The sequence below is a fragment of the Pelophylax lessonae genome, assembly GCF_965119305.1.
Source record: "Pelophylax lessonae genome assembly, chromosome: 6".
NCBI lineage: Eukaryota > Metazoa > Chordata > Amphibia > Anura > Ranidae > Pelophylax > Pelophylax lessonae.
In genome coordinates, this window is record NC_138773.1 from 244,625,753 (window position 1) to 244,652,114 (window position 26,362).

General features: G+C 41.8%; 1 protein-coding gene across 2 annotated transcripts in view; it reads right to left on the bottom strand.

The window, feature by feature from the left end:
* MTX2 (metaxin 2) overlaps positions 1-26,362 on the bottom strand; it is a 130,396-nt gene that overhangs the window by 88,261 nt on the left and 15,773 nt on the right. For both annotated transcript variants that reach the window (XM_082262274.1, XM_082262275.1), the window contains exons 2-3: positions 17,010-17,057; positions 1,091-1,137 (exon numbers count right to left, since the gene is read on the bottom strand). In XM_082262274.1, coding sequence (XP_082118400.1) covers positions 1,091-1,137; positions 17,010-17,057 — 95 coding nt within the window. The remainder of the gene's footprint in view (positions 1-1,090; positions 1,138-17,009; positions 17,058-26,362) is intronic.

Genomic DNA, 26,362 nt, shown 5'->3' on the forward strand with positions numbered 1-26,362 from the left:
AATGAATGGAAAAATGTACCAAGACCAGTTTGCTGATAATCTGCTGCCATCTACCAGGATGATGAATATGAAACGAGGGTGGACATTTCAGCAAGACAATGATCCCAAACACAAAGCCAAGGAAACTCTCAACTGGTTTCAAAGAAAGAAAATAAAGCTGCTAGAATGGCCCAGCCAATCACCTGACTTGATTCTAATAGAAAATCTATGGAAAGAACTAAAGATCAGAGCTCATAGAAGAAGCTCACGGAACCTTCAAGATTTGAAGACTGTGTGGAAAAATGGGCCAAAAATCACACCTGAGCAATGCATGCCACTGGTCTCTCCATACAGGAGGCGTCTTGAAGCGGTCATTACCAACAAGGTATTTTGAACTAAGTATTAAATAAAGTTCAGTTAGCGTGTTCAAAACTTTTTGTCTGTGCCATTCCATTTTATTACACTGAACTGATTTGTTTTGGTTTCTGTATATGTATGGATTGCATAGGTTGTTACTGACATGTGGTGAAAATTGCATGTCAATAGCACCCTAAGTCCCAGTTCACACTGCCACGACTTGTCAGGTGATTTTGTCGCCTGACAAGTCATGCTGCATTCTGTGCAATGGAACCGTTCTAATCAGAGCGACTCAAGTCGCTCCGACTTAGAAAAAGGTTCCTGCACTACTTTGGGGCGACATCGGAGCGACTTGCATTGACTTCTATTATATAAGTCGTTTGCAAGCCGCAATGAAGTCGTGCTGCACGGGGCGGCTCAAAGACGGGGAGACTTTGAGTCGCCCCAGTATGAACCGGCTCTTAGAAATATATTTACCTAGAAAAATGGTGACAAGTTCAATACTTATTTTATCCGCTGTACATACATATAAACAAACATACACGGTGGTTATTATGTGGTTAAAGACCAGTATCAGCAGACAGTTTGCACTCCAGCAGATGGTCTACGTTAGATGAGATTTGCTTCATGGATCTCCTGAAGAGAGGTAGTTGGATTTGGCTAAAAACTTGAAATGGGGTCACTTGTGGGCCACGGCTGCAGATTTTTAACAAGGCAGAGCACAGGAATGAAGATTTAAAGAATAAATCATTACCTGGACAGCGAGGCAGGATGCATTGTCAGAAAGCAGAACCTGTTCACCTGAGGAAAGACAAAAACACAGCAGGTTCAACACTCTGAACATATTTAGAAGACAACAATGGGTCTGAGAAATAATCCATAACAAACAGGCTTTAATGACAATCAGTACTACAACAAATGATAACTGGAAGCTAAAATGTTTGCTATGGGCAGGCAACCAGGAAACAGTTATGCTGGCAATACAGGTATATATTTTTGTACGATTGCGCGGTCGTGCGACGCTGTACCCAAACTAAATTTACATCCTTTTTTTCCCACAAACAGAGCTTTCTTTTGGTGGTATTTGATCACCTGTGCGATTTTTACTTTTTGCGCTATAAACAAAAAAAGAGCGTCAATTTTGAAAAAATAACAATATTTTTCACATTTTTTTTATATGAAATTCCCCTCCAAAAAAATGTAAAAATCTAAATTTTTTTAAATTTTTAGCCAATTTGTTTTCTGCTACCTATGTTTGGTAAAAAAAAAAATCACAATAAGCGTATTTTGATTAGTTTGCACAAAAGTTCTTGCGTTTACTAACGAAGGGAAAGATTTCTGTGATTTTTGGTGGTGTTTTTTTTTTTTTTTTTAACGAGTAATGGCGGCGATCTGCGATTTTTTTTTTTTTTTGCGGGACTGCGACATTGCGGCGGACAGATCGGACCCTTGACTGACATTTTTGACACTTTTGGGGGTACCAGTGAAATTACTGCAGTAATCAGTGCTATATATATATGCACTGTTACTGTAAAAATGACACTGGCAGGGAAGGGGTTAACTTTATTGGAGAGGGAGGGGTTAATGAATGCCTGGTGCTTACTAACGTGTGTGGGGGGAGGTGACTGAGTGACACAGGGACAGATCGCATGTTCAGCTATGCTGAACCCTGCAATCTGTCTCTGTTTGTCACTTAGGAGATCTGCCCGCTTTGTTTACACAAGCGGGCGGATCTCCAGACACGATTCCCCGACGATCGGGGAAGAGCGGCGGCGATCGCCGCTGCTCCTCCCCTGGCCGACTCCCGCTGTGACTGAACACAGCGGAAGCGAGCCTCCGGCGGCGCGCGAGCGCCGCCCAGAAGGGGAGGAGTCCAGCGACGTAGGTCTACGTCGCTGGACGGAATCGAGCCACTTTGCCGCAGTACAGTCCCAGTGACTGGTCGGCAAGTGGTTAAAAGAATGGAATTTCACTGCTTGAAAACTCGCTGTTCGAGAAAAGTTTTCCTTCCTACCCCTTCGAATTTTCCTGTCACTGCAGTCGAAAACAGACATCGATTTGACCCCACTAACAATTATAAAATCAAACAAATTTTCCAAAAAAGAAAATTTCCAAATGGAAATCTATATGTGTATGGCCAGCATTACACATTTAAAAAAAAAAAAAAAAACACAGACAAATATTCTTAGAAACAGAATTTCAAAGCATTAAATGTGTAATAGCTTCTTTCTGAGATACATTATTCTTACGTACTGCAAATGAAAAGGAAGGAAAATAGTGATATTCACATTGTCAACATTTTTAAAGTAAAATTTGTAGTGTGAATGTCTACCGTAAAATTTGGTTACAGGGCTGTTACTATTACTGTGTTTAATCCAATACCCACAGTTGATCCAGAGGAAGGCGAAAAACCCCAGAAAAGCATGATCCATTTTGCTCCAGCGGGGGAAAAATATTCCTTCCTGATCCCATGAGGCAATCAGATATTACCTAGATCAACTTTACCTATAAATGTTAGTATCCAGTTATATTATGCACATTTAGGAAGGAATCCAGGCCATTTGTTGAAGCAATCTACTAAGCCGGCCAGAACTAGCTCTTGAAAATCCCGACATTTTCAACATTTTCACAGCTCTTGCTGTGAAGAAGCCTTTCTGTATCTGGAGATTAGATCGCTTTTCAATCAGACATAAAGAGTGCCCCCTTGCCCTCTGTGATGACTTTAAAGTGAATAACTCATTACCAAATCACTATATGAACCCCCTATGTATTTATACATGTTGATCCTACCCCCCTTAATCTCTTCTACTCAAGAGAGAATAAATTCAGTTCCTTCTTATTTTTCCCTATAGCTCTGCACTTTCTCCAGCTCTCCGATATCCTTTTTGTGAACTGGTGCCCAAAACTGAACTGCATAGTTTTTTTACATTTTTTCTGTTACCTCCTTGTTTCTTGCCAAGGCAAATGATGTCATACATCCCAGGAGTCTTCAGGAGGGTCAACAGCTGGGTTACTTTTTAAGTAACCCTGGAGTTTTCAGGATGGGTTTTCTCAGCTAAGCACACTCTCCTGCATGCCTGGGCTAACGGCAGATGGATTCCAGGAAGTAAATGCTACATTCATCCTTTGCCCTTACTCAAGATGGCCACGGCCAGAAATGCTAGGGGGTTGTTTTTCAAAGTGATTTCTCAATAAGATAAAACATGGAGACATGGATGGATGGTTGGGGGGGGGGGGTTCCTTTGAATATCAAAAATTAATTAAATAATGTTTTTGGTTTGTGGTGCTCAGATGCAGGGAAGATCCGCTTTAACAAACCAGCAATCAGTAATATTCTGCAAACCAGCTCTCCAATGGGTAGCGATCCTCAAAAAGGATGGAACCAAGTGCTAAGCCAATTCGATTATATCAATGACTGCCACACTGATTCTTACATTTGTGTGAACAAACTTTACTAGCAAAAGTACAAAACATATCATATACAGTACATACAGCCTTGATGGGTAACTCCCCTTTTTTTAGTCATGTTAGACCCAATATTTAGGGTAGAACATTGTAACATGGCTGCAGGCAGACCCTACTCCCAAACTATACAGTGTGTAGGGGTTCTGCTCCTTCACGGCAGTTGTCAATTTTGAAATGTGTACATCTGTGTGGAGCACAGGTCAATCTGAGGATTATACATAAAGTTTATGGTGCAAGGCACCAGTTGCCTGCGCTCAGAGTGGTGTAGTCTCTAATCCACCTTACTATAGTCTTTCCACTGTTTCTGGAGCTGTGGACACAACAACCCAGGAGGAATGCTATGGCCTTGCTGCCCCTTACACGACCAGGGAAGTCTGGAAACACTGTAAACAACAAACAAACACAGGGGAGCACAGGCCTAGTGCATTATCCTTTGGAATGTTTATTTAAAAGTATAAAGATTAAAAATACTCACAAACTCTGAGGCTCTGAGGAAGAGGCTAAGCCTCGAAACGCGTTTGCCTTCACGAATCCAAGGCACAACTCACCCTCTGATCCCTTTACTGAGGACTGCGTTCCTTGTGTGATATGCTTTTAACAAGAACTCGTTTGTGAGTATTTTTAATCTTTATACTTTTAAATAAACCATTCAAAGGATAATGCACTAGGCCTGTGCGCCCCTGTGTTTGTTTGTTGTTTACAATCTGTGGATTATGCCTGTAATACCGTGGTAATAGGTGGAGGTCTTTTTACTCAGACTCAAGTGTCTGTGTGATGATGGGGGAACCTCTTGTACACCCAACCCTGTGCGGCCGGTAAACTTTCTAAACCTTATGTGGCCTATACATATACAGCATTGACCTGTATCACATCAGTAAAACATTGTGTTTTGCTTGCACCCTTCCTTTTGCTTGAGGCTTCTCCCATGGGCCGGCAGGCGTACCTGTGGAGACTTTTCTGGTTTTACGGTTAATATTTCATATACCTCATTTCTTTGAAATAAGTCAGAGCTATGTGTATTGAATAATTTAGAGCAGTGGTCCTCAACCCTGGTCCTCAGGGCCCACTAACAGGCCAGGTTTGCAAGATAACTGAAATACATCACAGGTGATATAATTTGCTGAATGAAATATAAAAAATCCGCGCTTAGGATAATTTTAGGCTTCCAATAAAGTATTTGATACTGGCTGCAGCCCACCTGTGCACTATATTCCTGAAAATATAGTAAGAATAAAAATAAAGAGAAGGTGTATGGCGCTGCCAAAGTATACTGATGGTTCCGTATGTCCAACAACGATGCTAAATATGTATTCAATATGTATCTCCACTGTGGATTCTAAATTAATAAAGTGTCAAGTGCATCATATATGTGACAAGTAAAATTATGTGGTGAGTGCAATAATGTAGGGGATCCAATCCTGTGAGAAGTTTCTAATAGTGCTAAAACCGTGAGGAAATATATAAAATTATATAGAAATGGGTGAAAAAATAGGATGTGGGTAAAAATATAAAATGTGGGTGATGTCTGAACGATGAATAAGGAAATTAAATGAAAAACGTAAAATCAGTTGGATCCACTTAAATGAACTGTGAAAATCTGGAACCTTGTAACTATACAATAAAAGGCATCATATATGACATAAAACTGAGTAAAAGATAGATATACAAATCTTATGGCAACAATAGTCCAAGTATTGGTAAGTCCGTAATAACTGAAACAAAAACCTAAAAAAGGGAGGGTGGTCCCACAATGGGAAAGAACCCTTCCTGAAATAGGGGAGCAGAAAAGTGACTTGAGTGCAGGTGCTCTAACAGCGAATATTTTGGAGGTGCTCAGATGTTAGTGACAATTCAGTGCTCCCCGCACCCCTTGGACCGCACTCACCAGAGCTGTTCACCCCTACAGGGGTATCAGGCCTTGGATATATAATCCTGGGGTCCCCTTCTCCGGTTATCAGAGTAATTGGGTGGTCCAATATTCTGCCCGAGTCTTGCGTACCAGGGTCCTTGGCATTAGGGTCCACAGGTGCACCGGTGTATATGGGGGAAGAAGGCTCACATAGAGTAGTACCGCTTTTTAAAATTGCTTTATTAGAATTAAAAAATAGGTACTCACAAACAAAAAGAGGGTAATCGGCATGAAAACGGCAATAGTTGCGCACTTCCGGGACGCCGTGCGTTCCACGGGGCGGATGTGCGTTCCACTTGGGCGGATGTGGCGCGATGACGCTCTACGTACGTTTCGTCGTGATGACGTCTTCAGGAGTAGCGTCATCACGCCATCTCCGCCTCTTTATACCAATATGGTAAACGGGACTTAATGCGTGCTCCAATCGGAGGGCCGTATGCAACGTCCAATAGGAGAAAACCATAGCGCACGCTGTTACCGGGTAGAATTGCGTATCTTTAAGCTGGTGGATTTGCATACACACGGCTGCATAACTAAACTTCCGGAGATGAACATTTCTTACCTAAAGAAGTATGCAGTGTGCCATATCCAAACTAGGAAAAAAGGAAGAAAAAAACGGACTATAAGGAAATCAAATCCTCCCTTGTTCCCACTAAATGCAATAATATTGGGACAATGCCTGCTTTGGTATCGAGTCTGTTTACCATATTATTCAAAGAAATGCATCATCAGATAAAACACAGTGACATGTACATGACATATAATATTAAAACTAGTGGTGATCATCCCAGATGTGAATAATATAATGCTTATAAAAGTGAATATAGGAAAATGTGAATATAAACCTTACGCCCAATCAAAGGGTATAAATAATAAAAAAAATAATGAATATATATGTTGATTGTTAAATATAGAAATAGATTAATATGTGAACTAAAAATTGAATAGTATGGTATATACACGTGAATATGAACCTTACGCCCAATCAAAGGGTATAAATAATAAAAATAATGAATATATATATTGGTTGCTAAATATAGAAATAGGTTGATATGTGAACTAAAAAATGATAATAGTGATGATAGATAAAAAAATAAATATAGGTATAAAATTAAATGATATGGTATATAAACGTTCCTGTGTGTACATAATAGTACTATTAAGTGTACCAGCATCAACTCCTAAATTGTACAAACTAGCTAGTACATATTCAAAGTATAATAAGGGCTAGTAACTTTATATGAGGGACTGTACTCAGTATGGAATCGAAGAGAGAGGTGTAGGTATCAGCAGCATATAATAAATGATAAATATAAATAAACGACTAACTATATAATGCAGTAGGTAATGGCTCATAAATAATTATTGGGGATAAAGTACCCATCCCATTGGAAGAAAATCTATCCATAAATAAATAGAGGAATGAATAAGGGGAAAAACACGATTGGTAATTACACCTTCCCATCAGAAATCAATTATTGAATATCCATGAAAAATGAGGGTTAGGAAGGAAGAGAACACCAATAGGTGTGTCAAAGATATCTAAAGGTGGTCCCTACAGATGTATTGTCTAATTGACGGGTAATCCCGTGATCTCAACCAGAGGAAGAAGGTTAAGTAACCCATGGGATTAGACCTGGTGTTAAAATAAGTCTAAAAATTATTATTATTGTTAAAATGTTTAAAATATAAATATACTGAATATTAAAAATTAGAAATAAAACAATTTAAGTCTATATCCAGGTTAAGTCCTTTGGGTTGAAGTGAATCGAGCAGATATATCCACTTAGTTTCATTTTGAGAAATTTTTTTCACCTCTCCAGTGTCCCTGAATCGAATCTATACCATAGAAGACTAACCCTTCAGGGTTTTTGTGATGAACTTCTAGGTAATGTCTGGAGAGGCTGTGTTTCGGAAAGCCGTTTTTAATATTGGTTATGTGCTCCCTAATCCTAACATGAAGAGGTCTGGTAGTACGTCCTACATATTGCAAATTGCAGGTGCATTCGACAACATATGTAACATGTGTACTATTACATGTAATAAGGTTGTTAATCTTATATCTTTTGTGATTCACCTTTGATTTGAAATCCAGCATTTTTCTCGGCTGGGTGGGATTATTCCTACAGGCCGTACATTTTCTACACCTAATAAACCCCTTCATATCGGGAAAAATTTTGACATTTTTTGGAGGGTCAATCACGTTTTTGACCAATCGGTTTCTCAGGGTGGGTGCTCTGCGGTAGATAAATTTAGGTCTTTCTGGGAGTACTTTGGCAAGTATTTTGTCACTTTTCAACACTGGCCAGTATCTCTTGAATATCCTTTCTACCTCCTTATATTGTCTGTGGTAGCCTGAAATAAAGGCACCTTCAAATTGTCCCTTATTCTCCTTTATTTTAGTTTCCAGTAGGGTTTCCCTGTTCATGTTTCTAACTTCTTCCCTGGTTTTTTCTAAGAGGTCCTTTTGGTACCCTTTCTCCTCAAATCTTTGCATTAAAACAGACGTCTGTTGGTCATAGTCTTCTAGTTTGCCACAGTTTCTCCTCATCCTCATGAATTGTCCTTTCGGGATATTGTTCTTCCATTTTGGATGGTGACAGCTTGTTTTCGGAATGTATCCATTCTTATCTGTGGTCCCCAGGATTATATATCCAAGGCCTGATACCCCTGTAGGGGTGAACAGCTCTGGTGAGTGCGGTCCAAGGGGTGCGGGGAGCACTGAATTGTCACTAACATCTGAGCACCTCCAAAATATTTGCCGTTAGAGCACCTGCACTCAAGTCACTTTTCTGCTCCCCTATTTCAGGAAGGGTTCTTTCCCATTGTGGGACCACCCTCCCTTTTTTAGGTTTTTGTTTCAGTTATTACGGACTTACCAATACTTGGACTATTGCTGCCATAAGATTTGTATATCTATCTTTTACTCAGTTTTATGTCATATATGATGCCTTTTATTGTATAGTTACAAGGTTCCAGATTTTCACAGTTCATTTAAGTGGATCCAACTGATTTTACGTTTTTCATTTAATTTCCTTATTCATCGTTCAGACATCACCCACATTTTATATTTTTACCCACATCCTATTTTTTCACCCATTTCTATATAATTTTATATATTTCCTCACGGTTTTAGCACTATTAGAAACTTCCCACAGGATTGGATCCCCTACATTATTGCACTCACCACATAATTTTACTTGTCACATATATGATGCACTTGACACTTTATTAATTTAGAATCCACAGTGGAGATACATATTGAATACATATTTAGCATCGTTGTTGGACATACGGAACCATCAGTATACTTTGGCAGCGCCATACACCTTCTCTTTATTGATATAATTTGCTGCTCAGTGATTGCAGTACTCTAGTCTGCATCTCCCCAAGGTAATACTTAAAATCTGGCCTGTTAGTGGGCCCTGAGGACCGGAGTTGAGGACCACTGATTTAGAGGATATATATATGGTCCTGATGAAGCGGGCTTTCCCATAAAATGCGTAGACCAACGATTTATTGGGTCACAGATCAACGGAATTAAACCACATACCTACTATATCTTCATGCTCTGTACTTTGTGGTATACATAATTATTTTAATAAATGTTTTTATTATGTGATATAATACAATTTGTTACTTTTATATAAATCTGTTTAAGTGTGGATTTCAGAGGCATATACAAAGTCCCTTTTTTCTTTTGGCCCTTATCAATCTGTATATGTACATGGGATGATGCCGATGGGAACTAGAGTACATAGGGCATCTCACCTTCAACTTATAAATTAGGTATTAGATATGTTTATAAGTAAACACATTTTTTCCTTATATTGGAATATTATTGGTTGCAAGTACAGTGCCTTGAAAAAGTAGTCATACCCCTTGAAATTTTCCACATGTTGTCATGTTGCAACCAAAAACGAAAATGTATTTTATTGGGATCTTAAGTAATAGAACAAAAAGTGGCACATAATTATAAAGTGGAAGGAAAATGCTAAATGGTTTTTAAATAAAAAAAAAATAAAAATCTGAATAGTGTGGCATACATTTGTACTCCTCCCCCCGAGTCAATACTTTGTAGAAACACCTTTGGCTGCAATTATAGTTGCAAGTCTTTTTGGATTTGTCGCTACCAGCTTTGCACATCTAGAGATCTAAACCATTCCATTGTAGCTCTGGTTGTATGTTTAGGGTCGTTGTCCTGCTGGAAGGTGAACCTCCACCCCAGTTTCAAGTCTTTTGCAGATTTTAACAGGTTTTCTTCTAAGATTGTCCTGTATATGGCTCCATGCATCGTACCATCAACTCTGACCAGCTTCCCTGCACCTGCTGAAGAAAGGCATCGCCACAATATGATGCTGCCACCACCATGTTTCACGGTGGGGATGGTGTGTTCAGCGAGATGTGCAGTGTTCGTTTTCTGCCACACATAGCGCTTTACTTTTAGGCTAAAAAATTTAATTTTGGTCTAATCTGACCAGAGCACATTCTTCCACATATTTGCTATATCCCCCACATGGCTTCTCACAAACTGCAAACAGAACTTCTTATAGCTTTCTTCTAACAATGGCTTTCTTCTTGCCACTCTTCCATAAAGGCCAGATTTGTGGAGTGCGCGACTAATAGTTGTCCTGTGGACAGATTCTCCCACCTGAGCTGTGGATCTCTGCAGCTCCTCCAGAGTTACCATGGGCCTCTTGGCTGCTTCTCTGATTAATGCTCTCCTTGCCCGGCCTGTCAGTTTAGGTGGACGGCCATGTCTTGGTAGGTTTGCAGTTGTGCCATTCTCTTTCCATTTTCCGATGATGGACTGAATAGTGCTCTGCGAGATGTACAAAGCTTGGGATATTTTTTATAACCTATCCCTGCTTTTAACTTCTCCACAACTTTATTTTTGACCTGTCTGATGTGTACCTTGGCCTTCATAATGCTGTTTGTTCACTAAGGTTCTATAACAAACCTCTGAGGGCTTCACAGAACAGTTGTATTTATAATGAGATTAAATTACACACAGGTGGACTTATATTTACTAATTAGGTGACTTCTGAAGGCAATTGGTTCCACTAGATTTTAATAACAACGTGAAGAAGGCGCAGCGCCTTCTTCACGTTTAATATTGGGGTTATTGTGTAATTTATTTTTTTGATTTGGCGCTGTTACTATTGTACACAGATTTTACTCCACTAGATTTTAGTTAAAAGGTATCAGAGTAAAGGGGGGTGAATAGAAATGCACGCCACACTTTTCAGATATTGATTTGTAAAAAAATTTGAAAACCATATCATTTTACTTCAACTTCAAAATTTTGTGCCACTTTCTGTTGGTCTATCACATAAAATCCCAATCAAATACATTTAGGTTTCTGGTTGTAACATGACAAAATGTGGAAAATGTCAGGGGGTGGGTATGAATACTTTTGCAAGGCACTGTACATAGGGCAATTATGGATTGGCTGTGCTGAGTGCTGAGCAATAAATAAATATGGAGAAACATCCAAGGTCCCCTCTTATAGACACTGTCCAAATATTGACTGCTGAACAATGCTTGTGTCACAACTCTTGACTCCTGATATGAGCCCCAATCAGTGCAGACAAAGCAATAGACAGCAATAGATAAAGTCACAAACCAAAATGGCATCTGTAATTTTTTATTGGCTATCTGACTTCTGGGATTTGTCCAGTTCTGCATTTGTCCAACCTGAATCATTTATGTCACTAGACTCAACTAGCAAGTTCCCTCTCAGCTCTCCAAAGGAAAGGGCAAGAATTCTAGAATTATAAGGAGAGATCTAATTTATTGTACCCAGAATTAGATTTAAAGGTAAAACACGCTACAGTAAATTAATGATAAAAATATTCCTTCCCGTCCGTTCCTTTTGATGTGTTTATATAGATAGGATCTATTCTTAATGGCAAGTGAAATAAATGTATAATCCGCATTAGCAGGATTAGTATACGAGCCACTCTGATAACGAGCTGAATGATTATGCAAATGAGGATCTCTGCGGCACAAACGGTAATGCGTATTCAAAATAGGTTTACCAATAGGTGCAGAGAAGACACAAAAAACACACAATAAACAAAAAGGATGAACCGACAGATCAATCTACAGTCCACAGCACTGCCATATAATAATCAGGATGCCATGTGCAGGGGGGGGGGGGGGCAATTTTTGTGCTTCACATAAAATTATATACCTAAACATATGTAATAGTTTATTGCTCATGAAGAAAAGCATTGCCGAACAAAACATGCAGCGCATAAGAATATTTTTCTTGTAGCTTTCAGCCTGTTTGAGCTTTCCCGTCCTTTTTTTTTTTGTTACACAAAAAAAAAAAAAAAATCTATGTATATTACAGCTCACAATCCATCTGAAATTCAGTATCACACCATAGGAGCTTGCAGCTTATATTGCAAAAGGCAGCTCGAGCCATCAGACAAAAGAGGAATGACAAGATCACTGCAATAAAAATTCCATGCCTAAAAGACTACAGGCTGCCATGTATTAGTCTTCATTACTTTGCAGCCTTTTGACAATTGGAGCAGGCTGCAGATCACCAAATGTGGGCAATAATGTAATCTGATGATATATGAAGAGCTGCTGAAGGGAGCAAGGACCACTCCAGCCTGTGTATTTTAACAGCTCCTTCTCCAGCAGCCCCCACCACCCCTTTCCATTAACCATGACACTTCCAATATCTGCTGGCTCAGCTTTTCCACTGCAGTAACCATGCCAACTGTACCTGCCTCGCTATGATTTCATATAGCCATCGGCGGCCACATTACCAAGTCAATAACACAATCCTGGCTGTTTGGGAGGGATTTTACAAGGCTGTGCTCAAAGTCATTGTATGCATTGATAATTAAGCATGTTGCAAGTGTCTCTTTAATACAGGGATTGCTTCAGCACCGTACTGTACTACTTCAATATTAGGCAATACTGTTACCCATCTTATATTTATTACAGGTTATTATATAGCGCAGTCAATTTACGCAGCAATTCACATCAGTCCCTGCCCTCAAGGAGCTTACAATCTAAGGTCCGTGGCTCACATTCATACACATACTAGGGCCAATTTAGACAGGAGCCAATAAGACCCCGTTCACACTGGGGCGATCCGACTTGCCGGGGTGACCTCACAGGTCGCGGCGCGCTGCTCGCACCGCGACCTCGGAGTGGCCGGCACGGACTTCATAACATTGAAGTCAATGCAGGTCGCTCCAGGTCGCCCCAAAGAAGCTCCGGACCCTTTTTCTAAGTCGGAGCGACTTGTGTCGCTCCTATTAGAACGGGTCCACAGCTTCTCTATGGCAGGCAACCTACGGCGACCTGTCAGGCGACCAGGTCGCCTGACAGGTCGCCCCAGTGTGAACGGGTTCTAAACCTACCAGCATGTCTTTGGAGTGTAGGAGGAAACCGGAGTGCCTGGCGGAAACCCACGCAGGCACAGGGAGAACATGTAAACTCCGGGCAGGTAGTGCCGTGGTTGGGATTTGAATCAGCGACCCTAGTGCTGCCAGGCAGAACTGCTAACCACTTAGCCACTGTGCTGCCCCATATTATAATAATCCCGGTCCTATTCCTAGTCTGGTGGATCAAATATTTTCCCACCCGAAGCTTTAAAAAACAGTCTGTGGGGTCACCAGTTTAAATACCAACCACGACACTACCTGCCAGGAGTTTGCATGTTCTCCATGTGCCTGCGTGGGTTTCCTCCGGGTACTCTGGTATCCTCCCCCACCCAAAGACATGCTGTTAGGTTAATTGGGTCCTGTCAAAATTGGCCCTAGTATGTGTATGTATGAATGCGAGTTAGGGACCGTAGATTGTACGCTCCTTGAAGGCAAGGACTGATGTGAATGTACAATATACAGTGAATCTGGAAAGAATTCACAGCACTTCTCTTTTTTCACATTTTGTTATGTTACAGCTTTATTCCAAAATGGATTACATTGAATCTTCCTCAAAATTCTACAAACAATACCCCATAATGACAATGTGCAAGAAGTTTGTTTGAAATCTTTGCAAATTTATTAAAAATAAAAAACAAAAAAAAATCCCATGTGCATAAGTATTCACAGCCTTTGCCCAATACTTTGTTGAACCACCTTTGGCACCAATCACAGCCTCGGGTCTTTTTGAGTATGATGCTACAAGCTTGGCACACCTTTTTTGCAGGACCTCAAGCTCCTTCAGGTTGGATGGGGAGCGTCAGTGCACAGCCATTTTCAGATCTCTCCAGAGATATTCAAATCGGGTTCAAGTCTGGGCTCTGCCTGGGTCACCCAAGGACATTCACAGAATTGTCCTGTAGCTATTCCTTTGTTATCTTGACTGTGTGCTTGTGGTCATTGTCCTGTTGGAAGATGAACCTTCGCCCCAGTCTGAGGTCCAGAGCGCTCTGGAGAAGGTTTTCATCAAGGATGTCTCTGTACATTACTGCATTCATCTTTCCCTCAATCCTGACTAGTCTCCCAGTTCCTGCCACTAAAAAACATCCCCACAGCATGCTGCTGCCACCGCCATGCTTCACTGTAGAGATTATATTGACCAAGTGGTGATGAGCAGTGCCTGGTTTCCTCCAAACATGATGCTTGCCATTCAGGCTAAATAGTTTGATCTTTGTTTCATGAGATCAGATAAATTTTGTTTCTCATGGTGTACGAGTCCTTCAGGTGCCTTTTGGCAAACTCCAGGTGGGCTGCCATGTGCCTTTTACTGAAGAGTGGCTTCCATCTGGCCACTCTACCATACAGGCTGATTGGTGGAGTGCTGCGGAAATGGTTGTTCTTCTGGAAGGTTCTCCTCTCTCCACAGAGAAAGGCTGGAGTTCTGTCAGAGTGACCATTGGGTTCTTGGTCATCTCCCTGACTAAGGTCCTTCTCCCAGAACACTTAGTTTGGCTCGGCGGCCCACCCTAGCAAGAGTCCTGGTGGTTCCAAACTTCTCCCATTTACGGGTGATAGAGGCCACTGTGCTCATTGGGACCTTCAATGCTGCAGAAATTTTCTGTACCCTTCCCTAGATCTGTGCCTCCATAAAATCCTGTTTCGGAGGTCTACAGACAATTTCTTGGACTTCATGGCTTGGTTTTAGCTTTGAAAAGCCCTGTTAACTGTGGGACCTAATATAGAAAGGTGTGTGCCTTTCCAAATCATGTCCAATCAACTGAGTTTACCACAGGGGGACTCCAATCAAGTTGTAGAAACATCTCAAAGATGATCAGTGGAATCAGGATGCACCTAAGGTCAACTTTGAGTGTCATGGCAAAGGCTGTGAATACTTATGGGCATGGGATTTTTTTCGTTTTTTTTTTTTTAATAATTTTGCAAAGATTTCAAACAAATTTCTTTCACGTCATAATGGGGTATTGTTTGTAGAATATTGAGAAAAATAATGAATGTAATTTATTTTGGAATAAGACTGTAACATAACAAAATGTGGAAAAAGTGAAGCGCTGTGAAAACCGTCGGGATTTACTGTATATGTGAAGCGCTGCATAAATTGGTGGTGCTATATAAGTACCTGTAATAAATAAAGGCTAATTATCACAGTTTCTTTTTTTAAATTGATTTTATTAGTTTAAGGATATAGGGGAAAGAAAATACAATATGTTAATATAAAGAAAGAAAGATAAAATCACAATATACACGGAGATATTGTAATTAGGGATGCACCGAAATGAAATTCTTGGCCAAACCCGAAGCCGAATAATAATGAAATGCTTGGCCAAAGGCCGAATACCGAACGCAGTGTTTCACATTTTTTCCATTTATTTTGCCAATTTTTAGGGGGCACGCTGATGGGCACATTTTATGTTAGGGGGCACTCTGATGGGCAAAACAAAACATTTAAATCAGCGTTGCTCTTAACATATAATATGACCATTAGCGTGCCCCTTAACATAAAATATGCCCATCAGAGTGCCCCTTAACATAAAATATGCTCATCAGAGTGCCCCTTAACATAAAATATGCTCATCAGCATGTCCCTTAGCATAAAATAAGGGGCACGCTGATGGCCACATTTTATGTCAAGGGAGCACTCTGTTGGGCACATTTTTTTTCTTCTTTTTTTTTTAAGGGGCACTTTATAGGGCACTCTAATGTAATGAGCATGGCAACAACATATGGCAGTCTGCACACTAATGCTTGTGCAGCTACCGTATTCTCCCCCAAATGTGCTCCACATACCTGAACTGCAGCCAGGTCGGAGCCAAAAGCCGCGAACAGGGGGGCGGGGCGTGCACAGTGTCACGCTCGCTGGACCTAGTGTGAAGGAGCCGCAGTCAGGAGCAGGGGGCGGGACGCGCGCGTGACGTCACACCCCCTACTCGCGGCCGGACAGGACACCGGCGGCGTGTGAGCAGGGAGTCGGGAGCCGCAATGAGGAAGGGGAGCGGTCCGGGCGGAAGCATCGCGCGGGCCGCCATTTAGTGACCGCCGCTGACATTGTTCGGCACAAAATTATTCGGCCTTTTGACTTATTCGGCCGAACACCGAAAGTGCTATTTTTTCTATTTTCGGCCGAATAATGTTCGGTCGCTGAACATTCGGTGCATCCCTAATTGTAATATATACATAAGTATTGACTAGGGTAAGTCATACATGTAAATGCGTAGATAAAATAAAGGAGAAACTAAAACAATAGGCTACAGTAGATGATGCTTTGTGTGGTCTACTGTAGACCTTCCCTCCTCAGCTCAGTCATACATCAGTCTTCTTTCTAACCTCAGTTATCTCTCCCAAACCCAACTCCCTCTGCCACCATCCCCAAGCTATTGCTCAGCCTCACAATTAACCACTGTGTTGGCTGACATTACTGAACCTTTTTATTGCACTAGCTAAAGAAAGGAGAACCTTCCTACAGGACACATATCCTAAAATAGACAGCCTGTGATAGACAGCCTTAGCTCTGTTACAGTGTGCTGTGTGAAGGGGAGTTTGTCGCTTCCCTCCAACTAGCTCAGAGCTCTCCTCCCTGAATTTTGCAGAGTGTAACTCCAGCTCCCTGCCCTTTTTTTCTGACAGCTCAGACAAGCTAAATAAATTCTGCACTTTGAACGGATGTAGAGAAGAGAACACTGCAGATAAACAGGTACAACTTATGTTGGAGGATTTGTTTAATGATCTGTGTATCACCTGCATGCTAATATGTGACATAACATGCAATAATGAAATGCACAAATGTACTCGGGCCCCAAGATTACCTAAATGTCCTGTAACAACATGCTCATTTTAGCCACAAGGGGACACTGAGCAATGCACATTGCTGTATCAATGTTATAAGGAATACTCACCTTTCATTGGCTGATAAAGAGTAGCATTTTCAGGCCATGGTTCCACAGCTGTAAAGAAAAAAAAATGAAGTTTTAAAAAAAAAAAAAAAATCCAAAAACTAACATGTGACAAACTATTTAAAAAATACAATGTAACAGACCTGGACTATTTTGTTTTTGAAAAGTTCATCACCAATTTAAATATTCTCTTATCTGGGGAACCTTCAGTTTATGTTCAATAATTGGCATCTACCTAGATGTCTGGCTGGAAAGTGGTAATACAAATACTGGTTTTGGAGGAGGAGTCAGGCAAACATGCTCCTCCCACTTAGCAATGCATACAATAGGTGAGAGATTAGGGGATGTTGGTGGTTGCAATGTTGTAACTTACATGGACTTCAGTATACAGTGACCACAGAATTTCACTTGCTACCCTGCATAGAGTTTCAATAGAGGAATATCTAAACAAGTTGAGCTGTACAATAATTTCTGGTACTAAACAAGCTAGATGCACGATCTGATAATCTTTTCTTTTTATACACTGCAATCTCTAGAGGTTTTACTTGTATGAGCTAACAAATCTGACTACTTCAGAAGAGTCAATTCTCTAGCAAAACCCCTCCGTCCTGCCATGTCATAGCCCTCTCCTTTTCTGGGATTGTAAAGGTAGTGTCTGTGCTGGCCCAGCTCCTCTGCTCCTCCATTCACAAACTTTTTGTTTTACACGTTATGTATCTGCAGGGGCAGGAGTGAAGGAGAATACCTGAGGCTCACTTCCGAGTCTGCCAGAGCTGCTGACAGCACACCCGAGGTGGTGGTGTCAGGCAGCAGTTTCACGTTTTTTGGATGTCTACACAAGGGAAGCTTTTACAGGTAAAAAAAAGTACCTAAAAAAACATTAAATGCACATACACCAAACAGTCACAACATCTCTTCCCCAGGTAAGCTTTGCACACACAACCGGCCATCCTCATGATGTAAAAGCAAACAAGATTTATCAGACCAGGCACCTTCTTCAATTGCTCGGTTGTCCAGTTTTGATGCTTACCATGGTAGGCGCTTTTGGTGGTGGATACGAATCAGCATGGGCCCACTGACTGGTCTGAAGCTACACAGCCCCATACGTATGTTCTGACATCTTTCTATTAGAACAAGCATTAACTGTTTCAGCAATTTGAGCTAAAGTATCTCTTCTATTAGAACAGACCACACAGGTCAGCCTTCGCTCCCCACCAGCGTCAATGAGCCTTGGCCTCCCACGACCCTGTCACCAGTTCATCGTTTTTTTTTCCTTCAACCACTTTAGATAGGTCCTGACCACGGCAGCCCAGGAACATCCCTCAAGAGCTGCAAATTTGGAGTTGCTCTGACCCAGTACAATTTGGTTCTCAAATTCTTATGCTTGCCCAAATCCAGATGCTTGGACTGGAACCTGGCTTAGCCTTTCAGCGATTTGCCGAAAACCTGAGCCAGCCCCCCCCCCACCCACCCCAGTGCTCCAGTGAATTCTGGAGGGCGAGAGCAGAGAGCCGGTGACCGTCCCGTCTCTCTGCTCAGAGCGGAGGGGAGAACTGAGTGATCAGCGGTGTTTAAATGCTCACTTCTCACTGCAGAGCCGGCAGGGGATCGATGCTGCATTCACCTAGGCGAGTACAAAAAGTTTGTTTTTTTGTGAGTCCATACTTCACTTTTAGGAGCTCACCCATTGTGCAGGGGTGGTGCTTTGCTTTGTTACAACTCAAGTGATTTTTTTCAGTTTTTTTTTTCTTTTAAAGCAAAATCAGGATACAGACCAATTGGGCTTTTGTGGCTAATCCAGGGCTCGACAAACCCCGGGCGCCAGGTTGCATTGGCGACTAGAATTAGCGGCCTGGCGCCTGGGTTACCCTGCAGAAGGTGTCTTGTCGCCAGACATCCCAAGTCTCCTGCGAGGTGCGGGAGTCTCCTGCATGCGGGCTGCGGCTCCATGACACCCGCAAGTGCTGCGCTCGCATGTGGGAGACTCCTGCACTTCGCAGGAGACTTGGGATGTCAGGCAACAGAACAGTGTCTGTTAGCTGTGACAGAATGGAGGGACCGGTGCTTCCTGTGTAGTTCCGGCTACGTCCTGTCACAGGCCGAGTGATATCAAATGCACTCCGCCTGTGAGAGGAGAGATATAGGAAGCATCGGCTCTGTATGCTTCCTCCAGCGCCGCTCCATGATCTTCAGCAGCATTTCCCGCCAGTAGTACCCACAGCAGTACCAGCCAGCAGTACCCGCAGGAAGTACCCGTAAGAAGTACCCACCAGCAGTACCCACCAGCAGTACCCTCCAGCAGTATCCACGGCAGTACCAGCCAGCAGTACTCACATGTGCTAGGGGTGCAACTAGTTCTCAGCACATAATTGTAAAATATCTCAGCATGTGCAGTGTTTCTGACTCCTAGCACCATGACCAATTCAAATCACTGAAGTGGTCATGGTGATTAGAGTGTTCGGGTCGAATGCCGGGCAACATCAGCCAGTTCATTAAAAACTGGCCGCCATTGGGCCTGTGTGTATGGCAGTCGGTCCAACAGAAGCCGGCCAGTCGGCATGCGCAAAAAAACTGGCTCCTAACTTTTTTAGCTGGCTCCTAGATTTCAGGGAAATTTGTCAAGCCCTGGGCTAATTAATATTGCTTTCCTCTAGATAAGGCCTGTACTCTGGGTGTATGGTCCTTCTCTGCCATAACATTAACATACATGCTTGAAAAAAATACAACTGTGATTTTAAAATAATGATTGCTTTAATTATAAAAAAAAAAAAAAAGAAGCCATTTCAATTGGTCCTACTTATCCAATCGTCATTAAATGTCCATCCCATAACCAATTACAGCCGGGTATGTTCCTGGGCACACACATGCTTTGGGATTATGATAATCTATTAATAAAGCTGTACTTCAGATGGGCACAACAAGGGTTACACAGCGCTCCTAAAACTGGCAGCTTCACTCTTGAATTGTGATCTGAAAGGTGAACAACATTTGCAGAACAGTAGGCATGGAAATTACACATTGCTACAGCTCTGTCATATTTCCAATCCATCAACTTGATTAATGTTATAATAACTCCACATAAACTTATCATTCACGCTATAATGAAGTCAAACTCTAGTTTATTCTTGGGCTACAAGGCTCCCCTAGGCAGACAGGCAGGCAGGTAAATAACACATTATATATACTGAATATTCCTGAATTTGGTGCATTGAATTATGAAAGTATGCATTTAAAAAAAGAGGAACCAAAAGGGTTCTTAGCCTAACATTTTTAACAAAAAAAAAAAAGAAATGTTGATGGATTACTATATGTGCAGGTCTCATTCTTCTAGATTTTAAACTAGTTGGCTAAGGGGGTGGCAGGTGTGGTAACAGTGAAGGGGGTAAGACACAGTGGTCAGGATGAGTCGGCATACAGGTGTAAGTGTGTGGGTGGACGTTTAAAGCACGGGGCAGATTGTTGAGAGTGAGGATGGAGGTATGTGCAGCCAAGGTAGTAGTGGGGAGTAACTTGCTGGCAGAGAAGTGTAAAAGGGAGGGGGGGGGGGGGTTGCTTGCAGAGTACTGATTCACTGTGGTTGATTTACTAAAGGCAAATAGACTGCAGTTTGCAAATGCAGTTGCATTCCTTCTCCAGGGCTAATTGATTATGGTAAACCTCTACTGATATCCATCATCCAATCATGTGCAAGCAAAAATGCTGTCTCTTTTTTGTTTTTTTCCCTTGCACCTGATTGGGTATTCTTTACAAAGTAAAGCTTCGCCACATTCACTAAGCTCTATGAGTGCAACTTCACAGTCCATCTCTGCCTTTAATAAATCCACCCCTCCAGTATTCACTATTTCTTTCCTGATCTGCACTGTGCTAGACAATTCTTGATGTTTCCAGCAACCATTATATCTGCTGATACTATGGGAGGAGATTTACTAAAACTGGAGCACTCAGAATCTGGTGCAGCTGTGCATGGTAGCCAATCAGCTTCTAACTTCAGACTGTTCAATTAAGCTTTGGCAATAAAACCTGAAAGCTGATGGCTTTCTATGCAGAATTGCACCAGATTTTGCACTTTCGTACACACGCGTTGAAATTCGGCCGAAGGCCGATCTGCCGATTTTCGGCTTGTTAGTATGATGCTTCCGACAACCGACTCCGACTTTTCGGCCGAAAAAATCCTGGTGTGCAGGCTATAAAATTTTTGGCCACCGTCAAAACACGTCCGATTTTCGTGCAGTCAGTACAGATTTCAACAGGGAAAAATCTTATGAGCAAGACTGGGCATGCTCAGAGAAGAAAGAACACAAAGAAAGCAAACCAACACATGACATCACTTCTGAAGTAGAATTTTTTCGTGCGGGAAAATTCTTGTGCAGTCTAGGCACATTCCAACCAACAAAACACAACTCTGGACAAAAGACGGACGACCATTCGGCGGAAATTTGTTGCGTGTGTACGAGGCTTTAGCCTCGCACACATTATCAGATAATCGCATGACTTATCGTTCGCATTTATTTGCATGATACTAGTATTGAATTCAACAATGCGTCCTAAACATATGATTCTTTTCGTACGATTCTGGAAAAGCTTCCTGGTTGCGTAGCTATATATCGGATAGTGCAAAACAAAAACAATGGCAGCCAGGCTTTTTCAGGGTTATTTTCGGGTTTCTGATCATGCGTGGTCTTTGTCTATTGATTTTTAGCAGACGCATACTGTACTGATTAAACTATTGCCGTTCGCTTAGGCTATCATACGACAAAAGTTTTTGGTTTGTCCGTTCGGATTTTGTTGGACGAAATGTCATGATCGGCTGTCGAAGCTGTGTACTAACGATCAGATTATCGTGCGATCAATTCCAAAGTGATTTTTTTTGTACAATTATCTGATCGTGTGTACGAGGCATAACTAAAAAACTGTCTATGTATCCAAAAACCATCTATGGGGACCACTGAAATTTTATAATAAACAGAGGCACAGCAAAGAGAAGCATTGCAAGAATGGAAACAAAGAGGATTAGATTATAAGGGGACAAGTAAAAGCATTCAGTAAACCTCCAATGTAATCCAGTAAAAAGTGCACCTCTGCTAAAATACAAAAGTCCCCATCATTTATTAAAATTGATGCTTTATATAATCCACCGCAGCTAGATTTCACAGAGTACTTCACATGTGAGCTGGGAGGGTTTCTATAATCCCTATGTAAAATAACCCCTAAATCCAGTTGTACAAGATGGGTCTGAATCAGACTGGGGCTATGAGGAACAATTTTATATATCAAAGAGGGCCAAAAAGAATTCTACAGTACATAACTTCAGGCCTCTTTCACACAAGCAGCAGTAAAAACAGGCAGTTTTACTGCACCCCAACCACCTACCTAATGTTATACATACAACTGGAAGAGGCTCTTCAAATGCTGTTCAAGTCAATGAGGCCACCCAGCAGATCCAGGATCGCCTCTTGATTGTCTGAGAGCGGCTGCTTAGCCACATTCTGAAAAGCAATCCATTGTGGATTGCTTTTCAGAGAATCAACAAGTGTGACCCTAGCTTAAAATCCTTTTCCTGCAGTGGACAAGTGCTAGAGGTATCTGCCATGGTCACAGCTACTCCACCAATATGACTACAGGAGGTTACACTAAATATTGATCCACATCGATGACAGTATGAACGGACCCACTGACAAATAGCATGATCACAGTATTTCCTAGCACTGCTGAAGGTGGCCTATGTGAAGCACATCTCATGAGCAATTTTCAATACTTCTTGCAGTTTAGTGTAACTGTTTTTACCAACGCATTTGACAGTATAAGAGTCGGTTCACACTAAGGAGACACGACTCTGTACTACTTCGGGGGCGACTTGTGCATTGCCATGCACCACGACTTTGGAGCGACTTGCATGGACTTCACAAAATGGAAGTCTATGCAAGTCGCTCCGAGGTCGCCCCGAAGTAGTACAGGACCCTTTTTCTAAGTCGGAACGACTTGTGTCGCTCCTATTAGAACGGGTCCTGTAGTGATCAATGGACCGCGAGGGAGCGTGACTTGTCAGGCTGACAAGTCGCGCTAGTGTGGACCGGGTCTAAAACTGTTTTACAGATGACATTTCTCACAAACTTTATAATCTTCATAACTGATCATTTTGTTGTGTTAGAACACTGCATATTAGACTGGCCATACATTATACAATTTTCTTTTAGATTTACCAAATCCATATAATAGGAGGTCAAACCTAAACACTTTAAAGCTGGGTTCACATTTGCTGCGGCAGCGGTTCACAGCAGGGGGTTCGGTGCGTCCCTGTTCACCGATTTAGGTGCAAATCAGGTCAGAATTTTTGACCAAAGATGCACAGGACCCTTTCTAAATGCAGACCGTGGCTACCCCAGAGCTGTGTGAACCAGCTCCACTGAGAGCCGGTCACTTCCATGTCATGTGAATTGGATGTGGAGAAACCCACATATATGTAAACCCAGACTCAAATTGTATGCAATCAGGCAGGGCCTTGCACTACATAGTTGAGGGTAAATTTAAAGGAAAATTGAATAAAAAAAAATTGTATAATGTATGGCCAGGTTAAGTTATAGATTTATTCTACCTGCATCATCAGTAGATCAGTCGTTCCTCATTGACAAGACACTCCCGGAGGATTTAAATACCCTCCCATGTGCTCTCTCTCCCTTGTCTAGGCAAGCGATGCACGACAGAAGAGACAGTGGACCACCATGTAGGGGGGTTGAGAGCTCGCTCCTGTGATGATGAGGGTGAGCAGTAATGGCTTGGAGTGTCTTAGCAACATCCTAGCAACAGGGCTAGATGACAATGATGCCATTTCTAGGAGTTTTTCAGCTAGATTTCAGGAGGAATGTAACACCTATAGAAATGGCATTATCCAACTTTAGTCAGAACTGCAGAGTTTGTATTTGTCTACAGGCACAGCTTACTTGCATAGGCAGTCTTTTTAGTAAAGGTGAACTAACCCTTTAAACTGTCCATAGAGGATTTAAATCTCAGCCAGTCCCTGCTGAACGGCTGATTTGATTAATCTACGACCAGGCTGATTGTACCCAAGTCAATTCATCAAATCAACATGAGTAGTCTGTTTAGAGGTAGGCTAACAAGGCAGAAATTGTAATAGTCCAGCCGAGAGATAACAAGGGAGCAAATTAGTAGCTTGGTGGGGTCATTGGTTAAGAAGAGGCACATGCTAGGAAAGTTATAGAGGTGAAATCAGCAATATTTGGACATTGATTGGATGTGGGGCTAAAAGTTGAGGTCAAAGTCTAGTATTTCACCTTAGGGGAGAGACTGATAGTTGTGCTACTAATCTTAATAGAAATGTCAGGTTAGATAACAATGAGAGGGAAGAGACTGAATGGATGAGCTGAAGGGTAGATAGATTTGGGTGGCATCAGTATTGAGATATAGAACCTTAGGGAATGCCTACGGAAAGAGGAAGAGAAGCTGAGGAGGTAGAGTTGTAGGTGACACTAAAGAAGTATGAACAGCATAGGAATCAGATTTGGGAGAGGTTATTGGGGAGGATGAATGGACCCGATGGTCAACTGCAGTGCATAAGGGAATTCCTAATTCTTCATTGGTGGAGGCGAATCATAAAGTGTTTTCCTGTTAGTATCTTGTTCCGGGGAGGCTAGCCAAAATCTATCCCCATGTCTCACCCCTTTGTTTCCGAGGGTGCTGGCAGGAGGTCCAATGATACTTTATTCAGTAACTGGGTTGAATTATACCCAGAAATGTCAAGACAACACTATTTTCCGATCTGATGGACAAGGTCCCCAGACATTTTATGACTCTCGTATTTAACTTTTCGGCTGCAAAAAACTACCATAGTGTGAGTATGGAAATCCCCCCAGGTAATATTGCACTGGTCAAGCACAAAATATCTTGGATAATGCTTCACGGACAGAAGACTGGCGAGTATCTTTCCGGGACAAAGAATCTCACTTCGAGAAAGTTTTGAACCCATGGATCAGATATCTTCTATCCCCTGAGTGACTGGTGATGTTCTTGGGGTCAGGGAGGGATCTGCTTCTTTTTACCGTTCTCTTTCTTTGCTTTCCCTCCTCTCCCCCCCCCCCCCTTATCTTTATTTCTGGTTTCTCTCTTATCTTTTGTATATTTGCTTAGGTGCGGGCCCCAGGGCCTGTCTCAGTCTAGGTCATTTATGTGAGCTAATACTTCACTATTTGGTATTTAAAACGTTACATGCTCCTAAAGTACACTGCGTTATCATACATTTGGAGTAGCATGTATGGAGCAGAACTAAGACATGATATTGTGACACCTTGATACCATACTGTTTTTTGTATTTATGTACTTGGGCACTTTTACTTGTTTGTTCTCACTTATGGATGACAAATTCTCTACTTATTTGGGCCTATTCTGTCATGTATTGATGTTCCTAAATAGTTAATTTTTCCTATGGGCATGCTGGATTTTGACATTATTTGGTTGTGCACCACTGATTGATATTTTGTTTCTACATTTCTGTATTTTTGTATTTTGTCTAAACCTCTTTCATTAAAAAAAGATTTTGGAAAAGAAATGCAGAAGAAAAAGATCAAACAGCATTAGTACTGGTAACAGAAAAATGCAAAGGGTGCCTCTATCTGAGTGTAGAGTGTTTGAAACAGCTGCTTAGTAATGGAAGAAATATCAGCTTGTCATCTGAGGGAAGCGCTGGAGAGTGGAGAAGACGGTGGCATGGTGTGCATTGGCATCTGGGTGTCCTTGGCTTGCTTGGTTGGTACTCTTCTCATATACAGAGTTTAGGCCAGAAAGCTGCTGAGCAGATACAGATAGGAGCGCTGTGGCTGGGGAAGCTGAACCGCATGCAACACGGTAGACCAGAGGGTTCTCTGTGTCCTCGGCTGGCTCTGCAATCTCAGCTGGGATGAGGTGATGATGTCACTCTGTTATGCCTTTTGGCGCTCCGCCCCTTCGATCTCTGCACAACACCAGGACTTGCCTGACGATTTCTGCTAGGGATGTCAAGACCTCTACAGATGACACACTGATATTTCCTCCATTATATGGGAGCGGGAGTGCAAGATTTATTAATTGTTACCAAATAGCTGTTTCCAGCTCTCTACACTCAGATAGTGGCGCCCTCTGCTTTTTTTCTGTTTTCATATAGTAGGTTAACTCAGGACCTATATAGGGGAGCTGCCTCTTCCCTCTGAATTTTGATCTTTTGAACTGTTTATTCCCCTTTCATCCCTACATCCACCCTGCTGTATTTCTGGTCTGGCTACAGCAGCGCCATCATTTGTTCCTACAATATTAGTACTGGTCTTTGGCTTTATAAAGCAATCTTAGAATACAATAATGAATATAGAAGT